Raw genomic sequence first — 14,997 nt, forward strand, 5'->3', positions numbered from 1 at the left:
TAATAAGGAATATATAAATGACGAAAATAGAAAAGGAAAAAGGGACAAAGTGGAATAAAAATTTGGAAATCAACCCTGATTTTCTAAGTTGAAGCTAGTAACTTAAATCTTATTGAAACAGGAATAGGCATTTTCAGAATTCGCTAGTGACCACGAAATAATGGTCCGTAGTCGAGGATGGATTTGATAACTGTATAACTACTTCAAGTCCATCCTTGACTTGGAAGATGTTTAATTAATTGTTTTGCACTACTGTACTTTATTATCCTCCGCTCAATGTTTTTAATGGAAGAAATATTTTACTAATACATGTAGCAGATATCAGAATCACATTGCCTTCAAATAATTGTTTTATCTGCTTATCCAAATGCCGTAACATCAAATAATTGGTTTGAGGCAAAAATATATAGTATAGCTCCAATTTGAGCTCCTTTGACGTCAAGTGCAAGGGATCTATTAGCAAACTGCCTCTTTTTTTTTACAGAGTTTACGTGGCAACAAAGACAGGACTTCCGTCGTCTACCACCGTCTACGACCCTTCTCTGCTCGATATGTCCGTATCTACCCACAAAAATGGCATGGTCATATGTCTATGAGAGTTGAACTTTATGGTCGCCGATACAGTGAGTCAAATTAATCACACTACATAACTACGTCGCCCGTCTCCGGAGCGTTAACACATAGCACAAAGCAAGAATTCTTAATCTATAAATCTGTTATATGATTGCAAAACGATTCAACTAACACTCTTATTTATTGGGAGTGTTTCCAGGATCATATTAGGTGTCATCCAAACAAGACCCACAGAAAACCCATGTCCAAATGAAACTTTACTTTGTGGGCATGCTCACGCTCAAGTTATTCCAATACTTTATGAATATCGGCAACATGACTTATTAGATCATCATAATAATATCTTAAAAGCACTTATTAGGGGGACGTAATGTTTCCATTGTTATTGTGGTGTAAACGTGCCAATTATGTAACGAAAGATTATATCACTCTCTTCTTTACATGCGACATGTGAACTCCTTACCGTCAGTATGTCGATATGTCGATGGAATGTTCAATAGATTTTTGGCTGGCAATTTAAATAACAATCAACCAAAAAATATATACATTTATTATATAATTACCAATGAAATATCTATTTTTCTCTATTTCGAAAAATTGATATCTTCACACGTGAAAATAACATGTTATTTTCACGTGTGAAAATAGCACCATTGCGATGGCTATTGAAAAATACAAGGAAAGAATTGCCTGAAAAAGCCAAAACATACTTCATTGATAATTCTATAATAAACAGAATATTACACGGGCGCTTGGAGATACGAAATTTATCTTCTCGTGTTGAAAATCTCTCACTCGTTCGCTGCGCTCACTTGTGAGAGATCTTTTCAACACTCGAAGATAAATGTCGTATCTCCGCGCGCCCATGTAATATCCTCTATATATTGTATGTCCGCGTATATTTTGTATTTCAATTTATCTATACTATCAAACAATATTTTCACTGCAGTTTTTCGTGTTTGGGTTTTTTTTTTCAAACCTGCGATTATGATACTTAACAAAAACATCCGGTTTGTTTCATAAAGCTCGAGTACCTCGCGGAAAAGCACTTGGTATCTCCAACCGTCGCCTACCGAACAGATACATCACTGCATCAAGTCAGTGGAACAGATACCACGCCTCATGGCTCGCTCGTCTTCACCAGAAGCGAAGAGGCAGGTACATGGGTGGATGGTCTGCCAGGAGAAACAGACGTGGAGAATGGATTCAGTTTGACTTGAGAAGGTTTAAAAAGATCTACAAGATTGCCACCCAAGGTCGTAGTCACGCCAACCAGTTTGTAAAGAGTTACATTGTCAAGTACAGTGTGGACGGACGACGCTGGGTGTCCTACAAAGTAAACAGCGTCGTAAAGGTATCCATGCGTTTTGTTTTTGTTTTTGTTTTTCTATAGATGATAATTGTATTAAACGCAAAAAAAAGATAACAAAGTTTTTAATGAAACTTACGAGTGCGACACACACAATTTCAACAAATTCTTAGACCGATTTTTCGTTCTTCGTTTTCAGATACTCCCTGGAAACAGGGATCGCAATACAGTTAGAGAGAATGTGTTTAACCCACCTATCATCGCACGCTTTGTTCGTATCTACCCATGGACTTGGCATGCACATGTGTCGCTGAGGGCTGAGCTGTACGGCTTCAACCAAGGTAAGTTCATTATTTCTCATTTATTGTCGTTGATTGTTAATCAAAGTGCGGTTAGAATAAGGTGAAACATTAAACCTTACATTAGTCGTATGCATCTGAAACAATGAATAAGGCGGTCTTCTTCATGTATGTTATAGATTCGGCTGATGCTTAACCTTCGATTCAATTTTTGTATAATTACTCCATGGGAAATTCGTTATTTTCCCTTGAGAACCTTAACTTCACAGTACCTTTATTTTTTTCTTTATTTAAGCTTATCGTTGTCGTTGTGTTTTTTATTTTCCCTATTAACTCAGTAATATACTTTTGTATACGCATTTCAGGATACAATAGAATCCCACTTGGCTTTGAAGATCGTACGATCCCCAACTATGCCATCAGAGCCTCCTCACAGTGGGATGGTAACCATGCACCATATCTTGCTCGTCTTAACAACATCAGACGCGGAAGGAAGGTTGGTGGATGGTCTTCCAGAAAGAACCAACGAGGACAATGGATTCAGGTCGATTTAGGATCATACACGATCATCACAGGCATTCGTACTCAAGGTCGTCAAGATGCCAACCAGTGGGTCAAAACATACACTGTGTCTTACGGCAACAATGGAAGGCATTTTAGAACATACAAAGTCCGTCGACGAGTTCGGGTAATAAAAAAAGAAATGTTTTCTTTACTCTCATTTTTAATTGCCTTTTTTTTCAAGTAATTTTAAATATTTCAACCTCTGCAACATTGCAAGAAAGTTTTTGTTTGGCTGGAAAAAATGAAGTTGCCCTGCAATGCAAACGCTTGTACAAAACGATAATCGGAGTGTTGGTATAATCAACATTGAGATTGATCTCACAGTTTCTTAAGTCATTCTGTTTTCTTTTTTAAGCTTTGTATTTTTTGTAACAGGTTTTCTTGGGAAATGGTAACAGAAACAGCGTTGTAACTCGTCGACTAAGACCAGCAATTCGAGCTCGTTACATCAGAATCTATCCAAGAACCTGGCAGGGTCATATATCACTCAGAATGGAGTTACTTGGAAGGCGAAAACGTAAGTTACGTGCCGTTTAAAGGATGAACTACAAAACGATTGGCTAAAACATGTATTGATGGGTTGCAAGTATTCCCAAGAAAGTCAAAAGACAAAACATGGCGGCCATTGTGTTGCCGTTAACAATGGATGCTAATGAGAAATCTTTTGTTAAATGGCACCAACATGGCCGCGATGACGTAACGTGCAATCGAGGAATTAGATTTTCAGTTTTTGATAGAATATAAATAGCAAGGGATATAGGTTGCAATCAATAGACGTCACTTCCGGTAATAGCTCTTTTTTGATGGCTTGTAGAATCCTGGAGGTTGTTTTGATCTCTTGTTTTCTGATTTGATGTCGTGAAAATAGTCAAATACAATAGTTTGAGGACTTATTTTGATATGTTTTGACTTAGCATCCGCTAGTTGCCCCCCCCCCCCCCCCCCCACTCAACCGCTTGTTTGCCCCCCAGTCAACTCCAAAAAGTCACGTGATTGATAGTAAGCTATACACAACGTGTTGAAAGAATATATATAAATCTGCCAGTTCATAGTTTAGGAATCATTTTCAGTGCGTAGTAATTTTATTCCGAATATCTCACCCTCTTTTGCTTAATTGAGAACAAAAGAAGGGTTTATACAAAAGAAGGTGCGAAATTCGGAGTAAAATCGCATGCGCACTGGAAACGATTATCAAGCTATATACTAGCTTATAGTACCGGACAGAAAAAATTCATGTGGCTTTTGTTTTATCCATTCATTTGAATATTTTCAAAACAGTATATTCAAAACAGCATAAAAATGGGGGTCAACGTTTTGGTTCTCGAGTGATAAGACACCTTGTAAGGGGATAATTTCAAACATTAAAGTGTATATGACACGAAAACATTTCATCGTTTAAAATGTATAGTTTGTTAATAATAATGAATATATGGTAATAAAATTTGTTTCAAAAGCTTATTTCTTGAGATATGTGAGAAAAGTTAGCCAAACTTGTGACGTCATTTTGTTGACACGTACTCTAGATTGGGTAGTAATGCACAAAATATAAATTGTAATTCGTATAAAATAACAACAAAAGGCATATTCTATTCAGCTTCAATTGATAGCTTACGTAGTACTCTTCAAATGTTGGGGAACTGAAAAGTGTACTACCTGAAATTAAGATTCTACATTCAAACATATTTCGTGTATTTGTAGCTAAATCTGGAGACTTGTAAACAAAATGACGTCACAACTTGTGCTAAATTTTCTTGAATTTCTAGAGAAATACGTTTTTGAAACAAATTCAAATGTGATATTCTTATTAATGCCAATAAAATACACATTTTTAACATTAATATTTTTTCGTGTCATATGCACTTTAAAAAGCCAACAATGATGGGTAAAAGGAGGAGTTGGCTTCACGCTGTCACAAAGTCATCATAGTTCGAAATGTTGAAAAGTAAATATTCCTCTTAATAATTGTATTTAATAAGTATTTTCTTCTTTTCTGTTGTTTTTCTTTGATATTTTTAATAGGACGAAAGATAAAACCCCCACGAAGATTACGCGCTCTTGGAATGCAGAGCGGTTACATCCGTAACAACCAGATCCGTGCATCCTCAAACTGGAACCGTTACCACGGTGCCTTCTTGGCCAGACTAAACAGACGTGCACGAGGAAGATACCAAGGTGGTTGGTCAGCAAGACATAATAACCGAAAGCAGTACATACAGGTAATAAGAGTATAATGTAATACTATGGCAATATATTCTTTTTACGTGTGTTAATTATTTTTATTTCTTTATCTCTAATAGGTCAATTTCCGTCGCCCTAAAACCGTTACAGCCATTGCAACACAAGGTCGCCAGAACGCCAACCAGTGGGTCACGAGTTACTACATATCGTATAGTTTGGATAAAATACATTTTATTGTATATAAATTGAATGGGAAGACAAAGGTTAGTTTAGACACGGCATAGGTACCATTTATTGATTAATTTTGTAAGTAAAATGAATGAAAATAATAATAGTTCACTATGTCTGAATATTCAATAGACTTGCGTTTGTGTTAGTACTAGCAAAGTCATCAGAATTGCTTTTTTTAATGTAATGCAATTGGCTCTAACTTTGCCACCAGTAATCTTTTAATCTTAATGTATTAATTCCTTTTTCTTAGATATTCAAAGCCAACAGAAACCGTAACACAGTTGTTCTCAGAAGAATCCGACCTATCATTAGAGCTCTGAGTGTCCGTGTTCACCCCTTTACCTGGAAATCACACATTTCCATGAGAATGGAACTCTACGGAAGGAATGCAGGTTTGTAGTATAGACCTCAGGATTGGAATGTAAAATGAAGTCTGAAAGATATTGAGCTTTTATACGACTCTATATGCACGGCCTGTAAGATAATACTTGTTTTTTGATGGGTAAATATTTTGCATCCACAACTCACGGTTTAACCTTTTTGTCAACAAAAATTTGATCATATGAAAAATTAAAACTTGCAATAACAGCCCCAAAACCAGTGATGGTATACTTTCCTCATATAGATAAAGAAGAGCAACGTTCATTACAGCCATTCTCAATCACACGCGCCTTCTAGCGATTTTTTCTGTCGCGACGAAGAAGGTTTTGGTGGACGTCAATCAAGGCGTTTTCATAACATTGTCGGAAAACACAAAGCTATTAGGGCACGTGCCTATGAGATGTCATGGAAACGCCTTGATTGACGTCCACCAAAAGCTTCTTCGTCGATTGAGAATGGCTGTAAGATAATTCTCCAGTGAAAAAATCCTTAACATCCAAAACTACGATCGATACTATATTTATTGAAAAACGTGTGTATTTTTTTTATATGAAGATGTTGCGTCCCATCACACCTGGTACCGAGTATAGCACGGTTAAAGTGCATTTTACTCCTACCGTCTTAATGTTTACACTGAATTGCCTAGCTCAGCGGCCGCATCGACGGGCCGTCTGAAGAAAATTTATTTGTCTATATCTTTCATCCCTTGATGTCTGTAAAACTGATAGACTGGTGAGTCATTATAAAACGACAATACTAATGAAACTATATATTTCCAGCAACGAATAAACTACCTCTTGGTGTCGAAGACCGTCGTATTCCAGCACGCGCATTCAGCTCATCTTCCATCTGGGATTACAAACACAGAGCAGCAAATGCCAGACTCAACTTATATCGGCGAGGACAGGCAGGAGCGTGGTGTGCAAAACACAACAAACATGGACAGTGGCTTCAAGTTGATATTGGACGTCTTGCCAGAGTTACCGGTATTGCTACCCAAGGACGACACGACTATAATCAATGGGTGAAAAGCTTCTACGTGACGTATAGTACAAATGGAAGACGATTTATACCCTATAAATATGGCAGAAGATTAGTAGTGAGTAGTATACACTTTCAGTTTAACACATTTTGTTGCTGGTATCGTTCTTGATCTTTTTATCCGCTTCGATGGTTAGTAATAGCAATTTAAATAACGATTTTTTTTTTTTTTTTTTTTTTTTGCAATCATAGATATTCCGTGGAAATCGTAACAGAAACTCCATAGTATACAACAGATTTGTTCGTCCTCTGAAAGCACGTTTTGTACGAGTTTACCCAAGAAGCTGGCAGGGACACATTTCTATGAGGTTGGAACTGTATGGACGACGATATGGTGAGTTCATTTTGAAGATATTGCAGCTTTTAACTGTAGTTTGTTATATGTCCTTTCCAAACACTATTTCTTGGCATAATTTAATATTACATGAGCCGTTTAGATGTGTCGGTAAAGAAAGACATCGAAGTAGTTATTCAAAGACAATCGCATATCCAATGATATTCAAATATAAATTTTAGAGCATCAGGCATTAAATATTAGTCATTTCAATTTTGAACTATATACAGGCCGCCTTCCTCGTCCTCGTATATTCCCAAGTGGTATTTCCAATGGCCGTCTGCCCAACAAATACATCACAGCTTCCAGCCAATGGGACAAAAACCACGCCCCATGGCTCGCTCGTCTGCATCGTAAACGACGTGGACGTCTAGTTGGAGGATGGTCAGCTCGTAAAAATAACAGGGGTCAATGGATTCAGTTTAACTTGAGATCGCCAAAGAGGGTCTTCAAGATTGTAACTCAAGGACGAAGCGACACGAACCAGTGGGTGAAAAGCTTTATCATCCGTTACAGTGTAGATGGAAGACGATGGGTGTGGTACAAAAGGAATAGTGTTATTAAGGTACCTACGAATTTTCAAGGATTTGTATAGGAAATACCATGGTCGGAGAAAATTTAATGAAAATACTTAAAGCTTTTGATGATAGGGGTATTTTTCATTCATCCTTCGAGAACTAAGGTTGTGGTTACTTTTAATAAAACATCCTCACAAAATACGTGGTACTGAAGTAAAAAAATCGAGAGCGGTTCAAGCGGCTGCATTTTTGCATTCCCCATAGCAATACACGATAAAAAAAGTTCCAATCTCAGTGTTTTGGCTTTTGTTTTAATATTTCGAGTTTCGAGTTTTTTAATCTCGATATGTATGAGCCTGAAACTCGTGCTAAATACAAACGGATTAAGCTTTTGTGTTTGTGCTTTGCACTTATTGGCCACAGAGATGGCAGTCTATTTTACATATTTGTTAAATAGTACGGATTAAGAAAAAGTTATCGGCCGATCAACCAATCAAGTATTTTAAGTAGGTGTGGTAATAATACATAAATGCAATGCCCATGAAATGATTTTGAGCCAAACGTTATTATAGTCGATGTTTTGTTATCCGTTACCCTTCTATTTAGTGCTGGATTCTAACTTGCTTCGTTTGTTTTGCCAACTTACAAAACAAAAACGTGTAGAATGAAACAACATTGAATATTCACTGTAGAGTTTGTTCTGACGGTTAACGTTTTTTTCATGCTACAAAGAAGCATAATGTAAATTAAATATATAATAGTTTAAATCCATTATCTTTTTTCTTGAATCAGGTTTTACCCGGAAACCGCAATCGAAATTCGCTGAGGAGTAATTTCTTTAGTCCATCAGTCATAGCTCAGTATGTAAGAATCTACCCAAGAACATGGTATCGGCACATTTCCCTCAGGGCGGAGTTGTACGTCACACGAGCATGTAAGTACGAACTTAATGGTCAATGGAAAGACTAGTAAAAAGTGATTTTTGTGTATTAAGCATCGTCTTACTGTGCGGACACACGAACGCCCGTAACCGGGAACATTTGAATTAAAGTGACCAATCAGATAACAGTAAACTAGACAGAGATTGAACTGATAACAGTGTTAGCCAATCAGATTATCACTTTCTCATGCTCTTTTTATAACTATCTACTATCAGATTGGCTGCTTAAGCAAATTGAACTAAAGGTCACAATATGATTGGTTAATGATACTAGTTAATAAAAGTGGTTCCGGTTAGAGCTATGTATCCGCACGGTAATACTATGTTTGCAGAACATGACTTGATGAGCTATTTTACATTTTACTTACCATCTCGCTTCTCATTGGCCTGTTTACTCGACATAATAAATGTAATATCCGTAGGTTTTCAAGCAGATATTATATTATCACGTCAAGTTCATTCAAGGTCACAGCAGAGATTTATATACGTTGCTATTCCTTTGAAAACATAATTAAATCTTTATTCTTAGTTCAGATAATGTATAATAAAACGATTATTGGAAGAAATTGAACATGATATCATAAATCATCCAAGACCTCGGCCGTCTTATCCACCTTATCTTACGGCTTTGGCAGATAACACGGCCTTGGTCTTGATAATTTACGATATTATGCTCATCTCGACCAATAATTGTATATTATCCACATGTTAAATTTGATTTTTTTAATTCACAGCTTATTATGAGTTGCCCATGGGTGTCGAAGACGGATTTATTCCTTCCAGAGCCATCAGAGCTTCATCACAATGGAACCGCAATCATGGACCATCGCGCGCTCGACTGAACACTGTTCGACGTGGAAGGAAGACAGGAGCATGGTCTGCTAGAAAGAATAATAGACGACAATGGATCCAAGTTGACTTTGGAAAGAGCAACCATCATCAGTAAGATTCTTACTCAAGGTCGTCAAGATGCGAACCAGTGGGTCAAGTCATACACTGTATCGTACAGCAACAATGGAAGACACTTCAGACCCTACAAGATAAGAGGAAGAGCGAGGGTACGTTTGCGAAATTAGGATATTTTTGACAAATAACATAACAACAATATCAATATTTTTCCAGGAAGCTCTCATCACCGAAGTATAGACAATTAAACAATTAAACTACGAGGTCGAGTTTTCTATGAGTCAATACTGATAGTCGATGACTCGACCTCGTAGTCTATTTTATTTTAGCATAAACCTACTAGCTAGTATTATAATATTAAAAAATAATAATGATGACACCGAAAATTTTTCTGAAGAAAACGACGGTCAACCGGTGGCACTGTTTTCATCCATCTTTGCAAACTCGACTCGATGTCTTAACGCGCGTATAAGCTTAAACTTGCTCTATTTCTATAGCTCTTTTTCTCTATCATAACGCTCAAAAATCTCTTTAGCAGATTTTTTCCCCTTTTTATCAGTTCTTGGGATCATGTTTCTTATTAGTGAGCGATAAACTGAACGGATCTATTTACTAATATTTTGTTGTCAGGTCATTCAAAGTCCTGCCATGTTTACAATTCGCTTAAGATTCTTGTCAGCTAACTTGCACTTTCTTTATTGCTTCGTCTGTGCTTACCGTTTTAAAAGTCTTCTTGAATACATGTGAATAAGTTGTCTTTTGGATTTTTTCTGTTCTTTGAGGAAACCCTTTTAAAATGACATCGTTATATCAGTAGTCAGTTGTTTGTCCGTCGTAAAGTTTGCACATGAAAATCTGAATGAAATCTGACGGCCGCTTTTTCGCGTTAAAATTGCCATAATTCTTCAGTTTTTTGTTTATCTGTACTGTCCAAAACCTCCATTCCTTTCCTTGATATAGTCTAATATTTTCTACAATCGATTTTTAAAGTTTTTTTAGAGAACAAGCAGATAGTTGGACGAAACTTGAGCATGCACTTGTTTGTTTTTCGCTACTCGCTATCTATCACAGGATTGATAGTGAGTACGTTAGCCAATCAGATTGCAGGATTCGTGATAGTATGCTAGTAGGTTTATGCTAAAATGGTATAGAAGAGGTTTACGAAAGTTGCAAGATAGTATGCAAGAAGTGCCTTTTATTACTCAGACTTTTTATCTTTTATCTTTTTCCTTTAATTAATCCATCCATTTTTTACAGAATGATGGTTTTTTTAATGATACTATTGTTAGGCATATTATAATACACATTTTAATTGCAGGTTTTCATTGGCAACGCAAACAGAAACACCATTGTTATTCGTTCCTTGAAACCTTTTATTACAGCAAGGTTTATCAGAATCCATCCTCTAAGATGGCAATCACACATCTCTATGAGAATAGGATTCAGAGGAAAACGAACAAAAAGAGGTAGCAATCCCTTTTTTTAAATGTTCAAATCTAATGTCATATTTCTTTTTAATTGAATGCAACAATGTATAATTTATTATTAGGCGCCGCAAAACCAAGACTCCGAGCACTTGGAATGCAGAGCGGACGCATCCGTAACAACCAAATTCGTGCATCCTCAAGCTGGGACCGTAACCACGGTCCCTTCTTGGCCAGACTAAACAGACGTGCACGAGGAAGACTTCAAGGCGGTTGGTCAGCAAGACACAATAACCGTAACCAGTACATACAAGTAAGGGACCTTTTTTAAACATGCTATGTATTTGGATTAAATTCTTAGTTGTTCATAGAAATGCCGAGTATTTCGAACTTAAGTATTTTTGCTTTTGTGCCTTTAACAAGCTTTTAAAAATATTTGTTTAACACTGAACTCTTATTGTTTATGAAATGGAAATATTTTTATCTCAATTGGTTCACCCTTTATCTTGTTTTACTTTTAAGGTAAATTTCCGTCGCCTTAAGAAAATTGTGGCAATCGCGACACAAGGTCGTCAAAACGCCAACCAATGGGTCACAAGTTACTACATATCCTACAGTTTCAATAAGATACACTTTGCACCTTTCAGGATACGCGGTCGAAGAAAGGTATGTGACCAATTAAATAGAATAAGCTTGGTAAAGAATTGGTGCACACCCAAAACTCGATGGAAGAGGCGGCTAATCACCTTATTATAACATCATAGCAAAACCCAAATCATGCTATTAATTTTTTTCCTAACGAAATCTTCACTATATAACATAACATCTAAAAAATGTATTTTTGGTGTGGCTCGGTGTTGATAAAACAATTTAAACAAGAAATAAATGAAGATATCTTTTTGTCAGATATTCCGTGCAAACAGAAACCGCAATGGAATAGTTCGACACATTTTGAGACCAAGCATCAAAGCAAGAAGCATTCGTATTCACCCAGTCAGCTGGAGAGGTCATATTTCCATGAGATTTGAGCTGTATGGACGAAGCGCTGGTATGTAATGTTTTTGCCCATTTTTATCACACAACAAATATGTATCAAAATTAAGGGCGTATAAAACCCGTGACATTAAGAAAACTTGTTGCAAATTTGAATCCTAGCTTGATATTACTTAAAGTCTCAAAAGGGGAAGGCCGGCAATCATCGAATTTTGGGTGTTTAAGTAAAAATGTAGATTTATTTTCAATTCGCAGTTTTTAGGCAAGTTCTACGAGACATGAATGCTGGTTTTTAATGCGTTTGCCCCCCCCCCCCTCCCCCACCCAAAAAACAAATGCAGTAACCGAAAAATCAAAAATGCTGCTTTTCTTTATTACCGTCGTTTGCATTGCTACGCGGCCACCCCAGACAAAAATCGCGACGTGCACTTTGCAATAGACTGCCGTCAATCAAACACGTTGACGTCATTTACACGCGTTTGGATTGGACCGAATAGGCCCGGTGAGTGTGGCTCATAATACTTGTAATCAATCGACAAGTTTTGGCGCCTTTTGAATCACACACGCGTGTAAATGGTTGATTGACGGCAGTCTATTGCAAAATGCACGTCACGATTTTTGTCTAGGGTGGCCGCGTAGCAATGCAAACGCCGGTAATGTCTTCTTTGTCTTCTTTTTTCTGGCATTCTATTGATTTTCGCCTGTTTCTGTTTGGATAAAACAATACAAAGCTGAAAATAGATGATAATAGTAATAATAATAATTTTTTTCTTTCTTGAAGCTTTCGAAAAACAAATGCAGAAAACAAATTTTTGACTAATATGAATTAATACTAATGCTAATTTAAACTTCTTGTATCTCCTGCGTTTTTTATTGTTCATCTCTAGCAAACAAACCTCTACCTCTTGGAGTTCAAGATGGCCGTATTCCTGACTCCGCTATCACTGCCTCATCCATGTGGGACCGCAAACACAGACCAGCAAACGCTAGGCTCAACTTATATCGAAAGGGACAAGCCGGGGCATGGTGTTCTAGACACAATAGATATGGCCAGTGGTTACAAATTGATATTGGAAGCTTGGCACGTGTGACTGGTATTGCTACGCAGGGACGACAAGACTATAGTCAATGGGTGACAAGATACCGACTGAGGTACAGCAGAGACGGACGACGTTTCCCGTTCTACGGAGTCGGCAGACGTATCTATGTAAGTCTATTTTTATTTTATTTTTGTACCTCTAGATTAAACTTGAAGGAAATCCGGACAAATTTGTAAACGGCTTGATTTATTACAGAGCTTACGTGGCAACAAAGACAGGACTTCTGTGGTTTTCCACCGTCTACGACCATTCTGTGCTCGATATGTCCGTATCTACCCACAAAAATGGCATCGTCATATGTCTATGAGAGTAGAACTGTATGGTCGCCGATACAGTAAGTTATTCTAAAATTAAGACATGAAAAGAATGGTTCGTTTTATTTTACAGCTTACGTAATAATTTCTTTGTGTTATAAAGCTCGTACTCGTAAACCTGCTGCATGTGGTATTTCCAACAAGCGACTACCGAACAGATACGTCACAGCATCAAGCCAATGGAACAGATACCACGCCCCATGGCTCGCTCGTCTACACCTGAAGCGAAGAGGCAGGTACATGGGTGGATGGTCTGCCAAGAGAAACAGACGTGGAGAATGGATTCAGTTTGACTTGAGAAGGTTTAAAAAGATCTACAAGATTGCCACCCAAGGTCGTAGTCACGCCAACCAGTTTGTAAAGAGTTACATTGTCAAGTACAGTGTGGACGGACGACGCTGGATGCCCTACAAAGTGAACAGTGTCGTAAAGGTATCCATGCGTGTTTTCTATAGATAATACTAGAATAAAACGTGAAAAAAGATTACACCGTTTTTACTGCGATAACCGTTTATCGCGATCGTCGTCTCAAAACTTCGATTGGATCTTGGGATTATGTAGCACTATACCCTTGTGAGGTTTATGAGAATGAGCTACAAGAGTGGCTTGAATACTTGACAAGAAGAAGACCCTAAAAAGAACTCCTCTCCATCTCTATTCCTTTGGATATGTTCAAGTCGTCTTACTTTTCTTTGGATTTTGAACTGAGCAAACATGGCAGATGGAAAACGTAGATCAAGCTCGATCAAGGGCATTTACATAAACTCGGCCCCCTTCACGTGGTTGGCGGATCAGAAAACCCAATATCCAACTGAAAATTTAACGTTCTCGGTCGCGATACAAAGGTTTTTGCAGTATTAACATTTACGAGTACATAACACACAATTTTAGCACATTCTTAGAACGATTTTTGTTTTCGCTTTCAGATACTCCCCGGAAACAGGGATCGCAGTACAGTTAGAGAGAACGTATTTAACCCTCCGATCATCGCACGCTTTGTTCGTATCTACCCATGGACTTGGCATGCACATATGTCGCTGAGGGCTGAGCTGTATGGCTTCAAACAAAGTAAGCTCATTATTTCTTAGTTAATGTCATTGATTGTTAATCAAAGTGTCATTAGAATAAGGTCAAACATCGAACTGCATGATTCAATTTAACTACGTTTAAAACTCTGAACAAATCACTTTCAAAGAATCCTTTCAATTAATTTTGCCTTCCCATTGTTTCCATATGTGCACAAAGAAATGCTTCTGGGAAATCGTTTTTCAGATTTCCGAATAAAAATGATTACTTATGAATTTAAATTTCTACACTTGTATCTACTTCAGGATACAATAGAATCCCACTAGGTTTGGAAGATCGCACGATTCCCAACTATGCCATTAGAGCCTCCTCACAGTGGGATGGTAACCATGCACCATATCTTGCTCGTCTTAACAACATTAGACGCGGAAGGAAGGTTGGTGGATGGTCTTCCAGAAAGAACCAACGAGGACAATGGATTCAGGTTGCTTTAGGATCATCCACAACCATAACAGGCATTCGTACTCAAGGTCGTCAAGATGCCAACCAGTGGGTCAAGACATACACTGTGGCCTACAGCAACAATGGAAGGCACTTCAGAACGTACAGAGTTCGTAGACGTGTTAAGGTAAATGATAAGAATTAATTTAATTGTCTAGTAGCACTGCATATATTTAGAGTGTAAAGTTCGTCTTCTAAAAGATGCCCTACCAAAATAAGGAATAAATCCCATACCTAGACGGAATTTACCCTTTACGCCTAGTTGAAACATGGTGACTAAATTAATACAATTACAAGAATCGCTAGTTTCGTATGTGTAACATAATTGTTTTAAATTGATCACACTATATATTATAAAATTGCTG

General features: G+C 37.4%; 1 protein-coding gene across 1 annotated transcript; it reads left to right on the top strand.

Annotated features, from left to right (window-relative positions):
- The first annotated feature begins 177 nt into the window (after positions 1-177).
- On the top strand, positions 178-14,871 carry LOC148907198 (uncharacterized). The gene is given in 24 exon segments (XM_089036813.1): positions 178-192; positions 485-623; positions 1,599-1,927; positions 2,082-2,223; positions 2,547-2,869; positions 3,121-3,262; positions 4,765-4,961; positions 5,043-5,186; positions 5,405-5,546; positions 6,315-6,634; positions 6,769-6,910; positions 7,141-7,475; positions 8,221-8,362; positions 9,103-9,293; positions 9,295-9,426; positions 10,593-10,740; positions 10,824-11,011; positions 11,221-11,364; positions 11,605-11,746; positions 12,579-12,898; positions 12,987-13,125; positions 13,209-13,537; positions 14,032-14,173; positions 14,437-14,871. Coding segments are annotated over 24 exon segments (4,728 nt in total). The 3' UTR covers positions 14,778-14,871.
- The last annotated feature ends 126 nt before the right edge of the window (positions 14,872-14,997 follow it).

Source organism: Actinia tenebrosa, unplaced genomic scaffold, assembly GCF_029948245.1.
Source record: "Actinia tenebrosa isolate PJP-AT-01 unplaced genomic scaffold, QUT_ActTen_1.0 PGA_scaffold4__44_contigs__length_22323623, whole genome shotgun sequence".
Taxonomy (NCBI): domain Eukaryota; kingdom Metazoa; phylum Cnidaria; class Anthozoa; order Actiniaria; family Actiniidae; genus Actinia; species Actinia tenebrosa.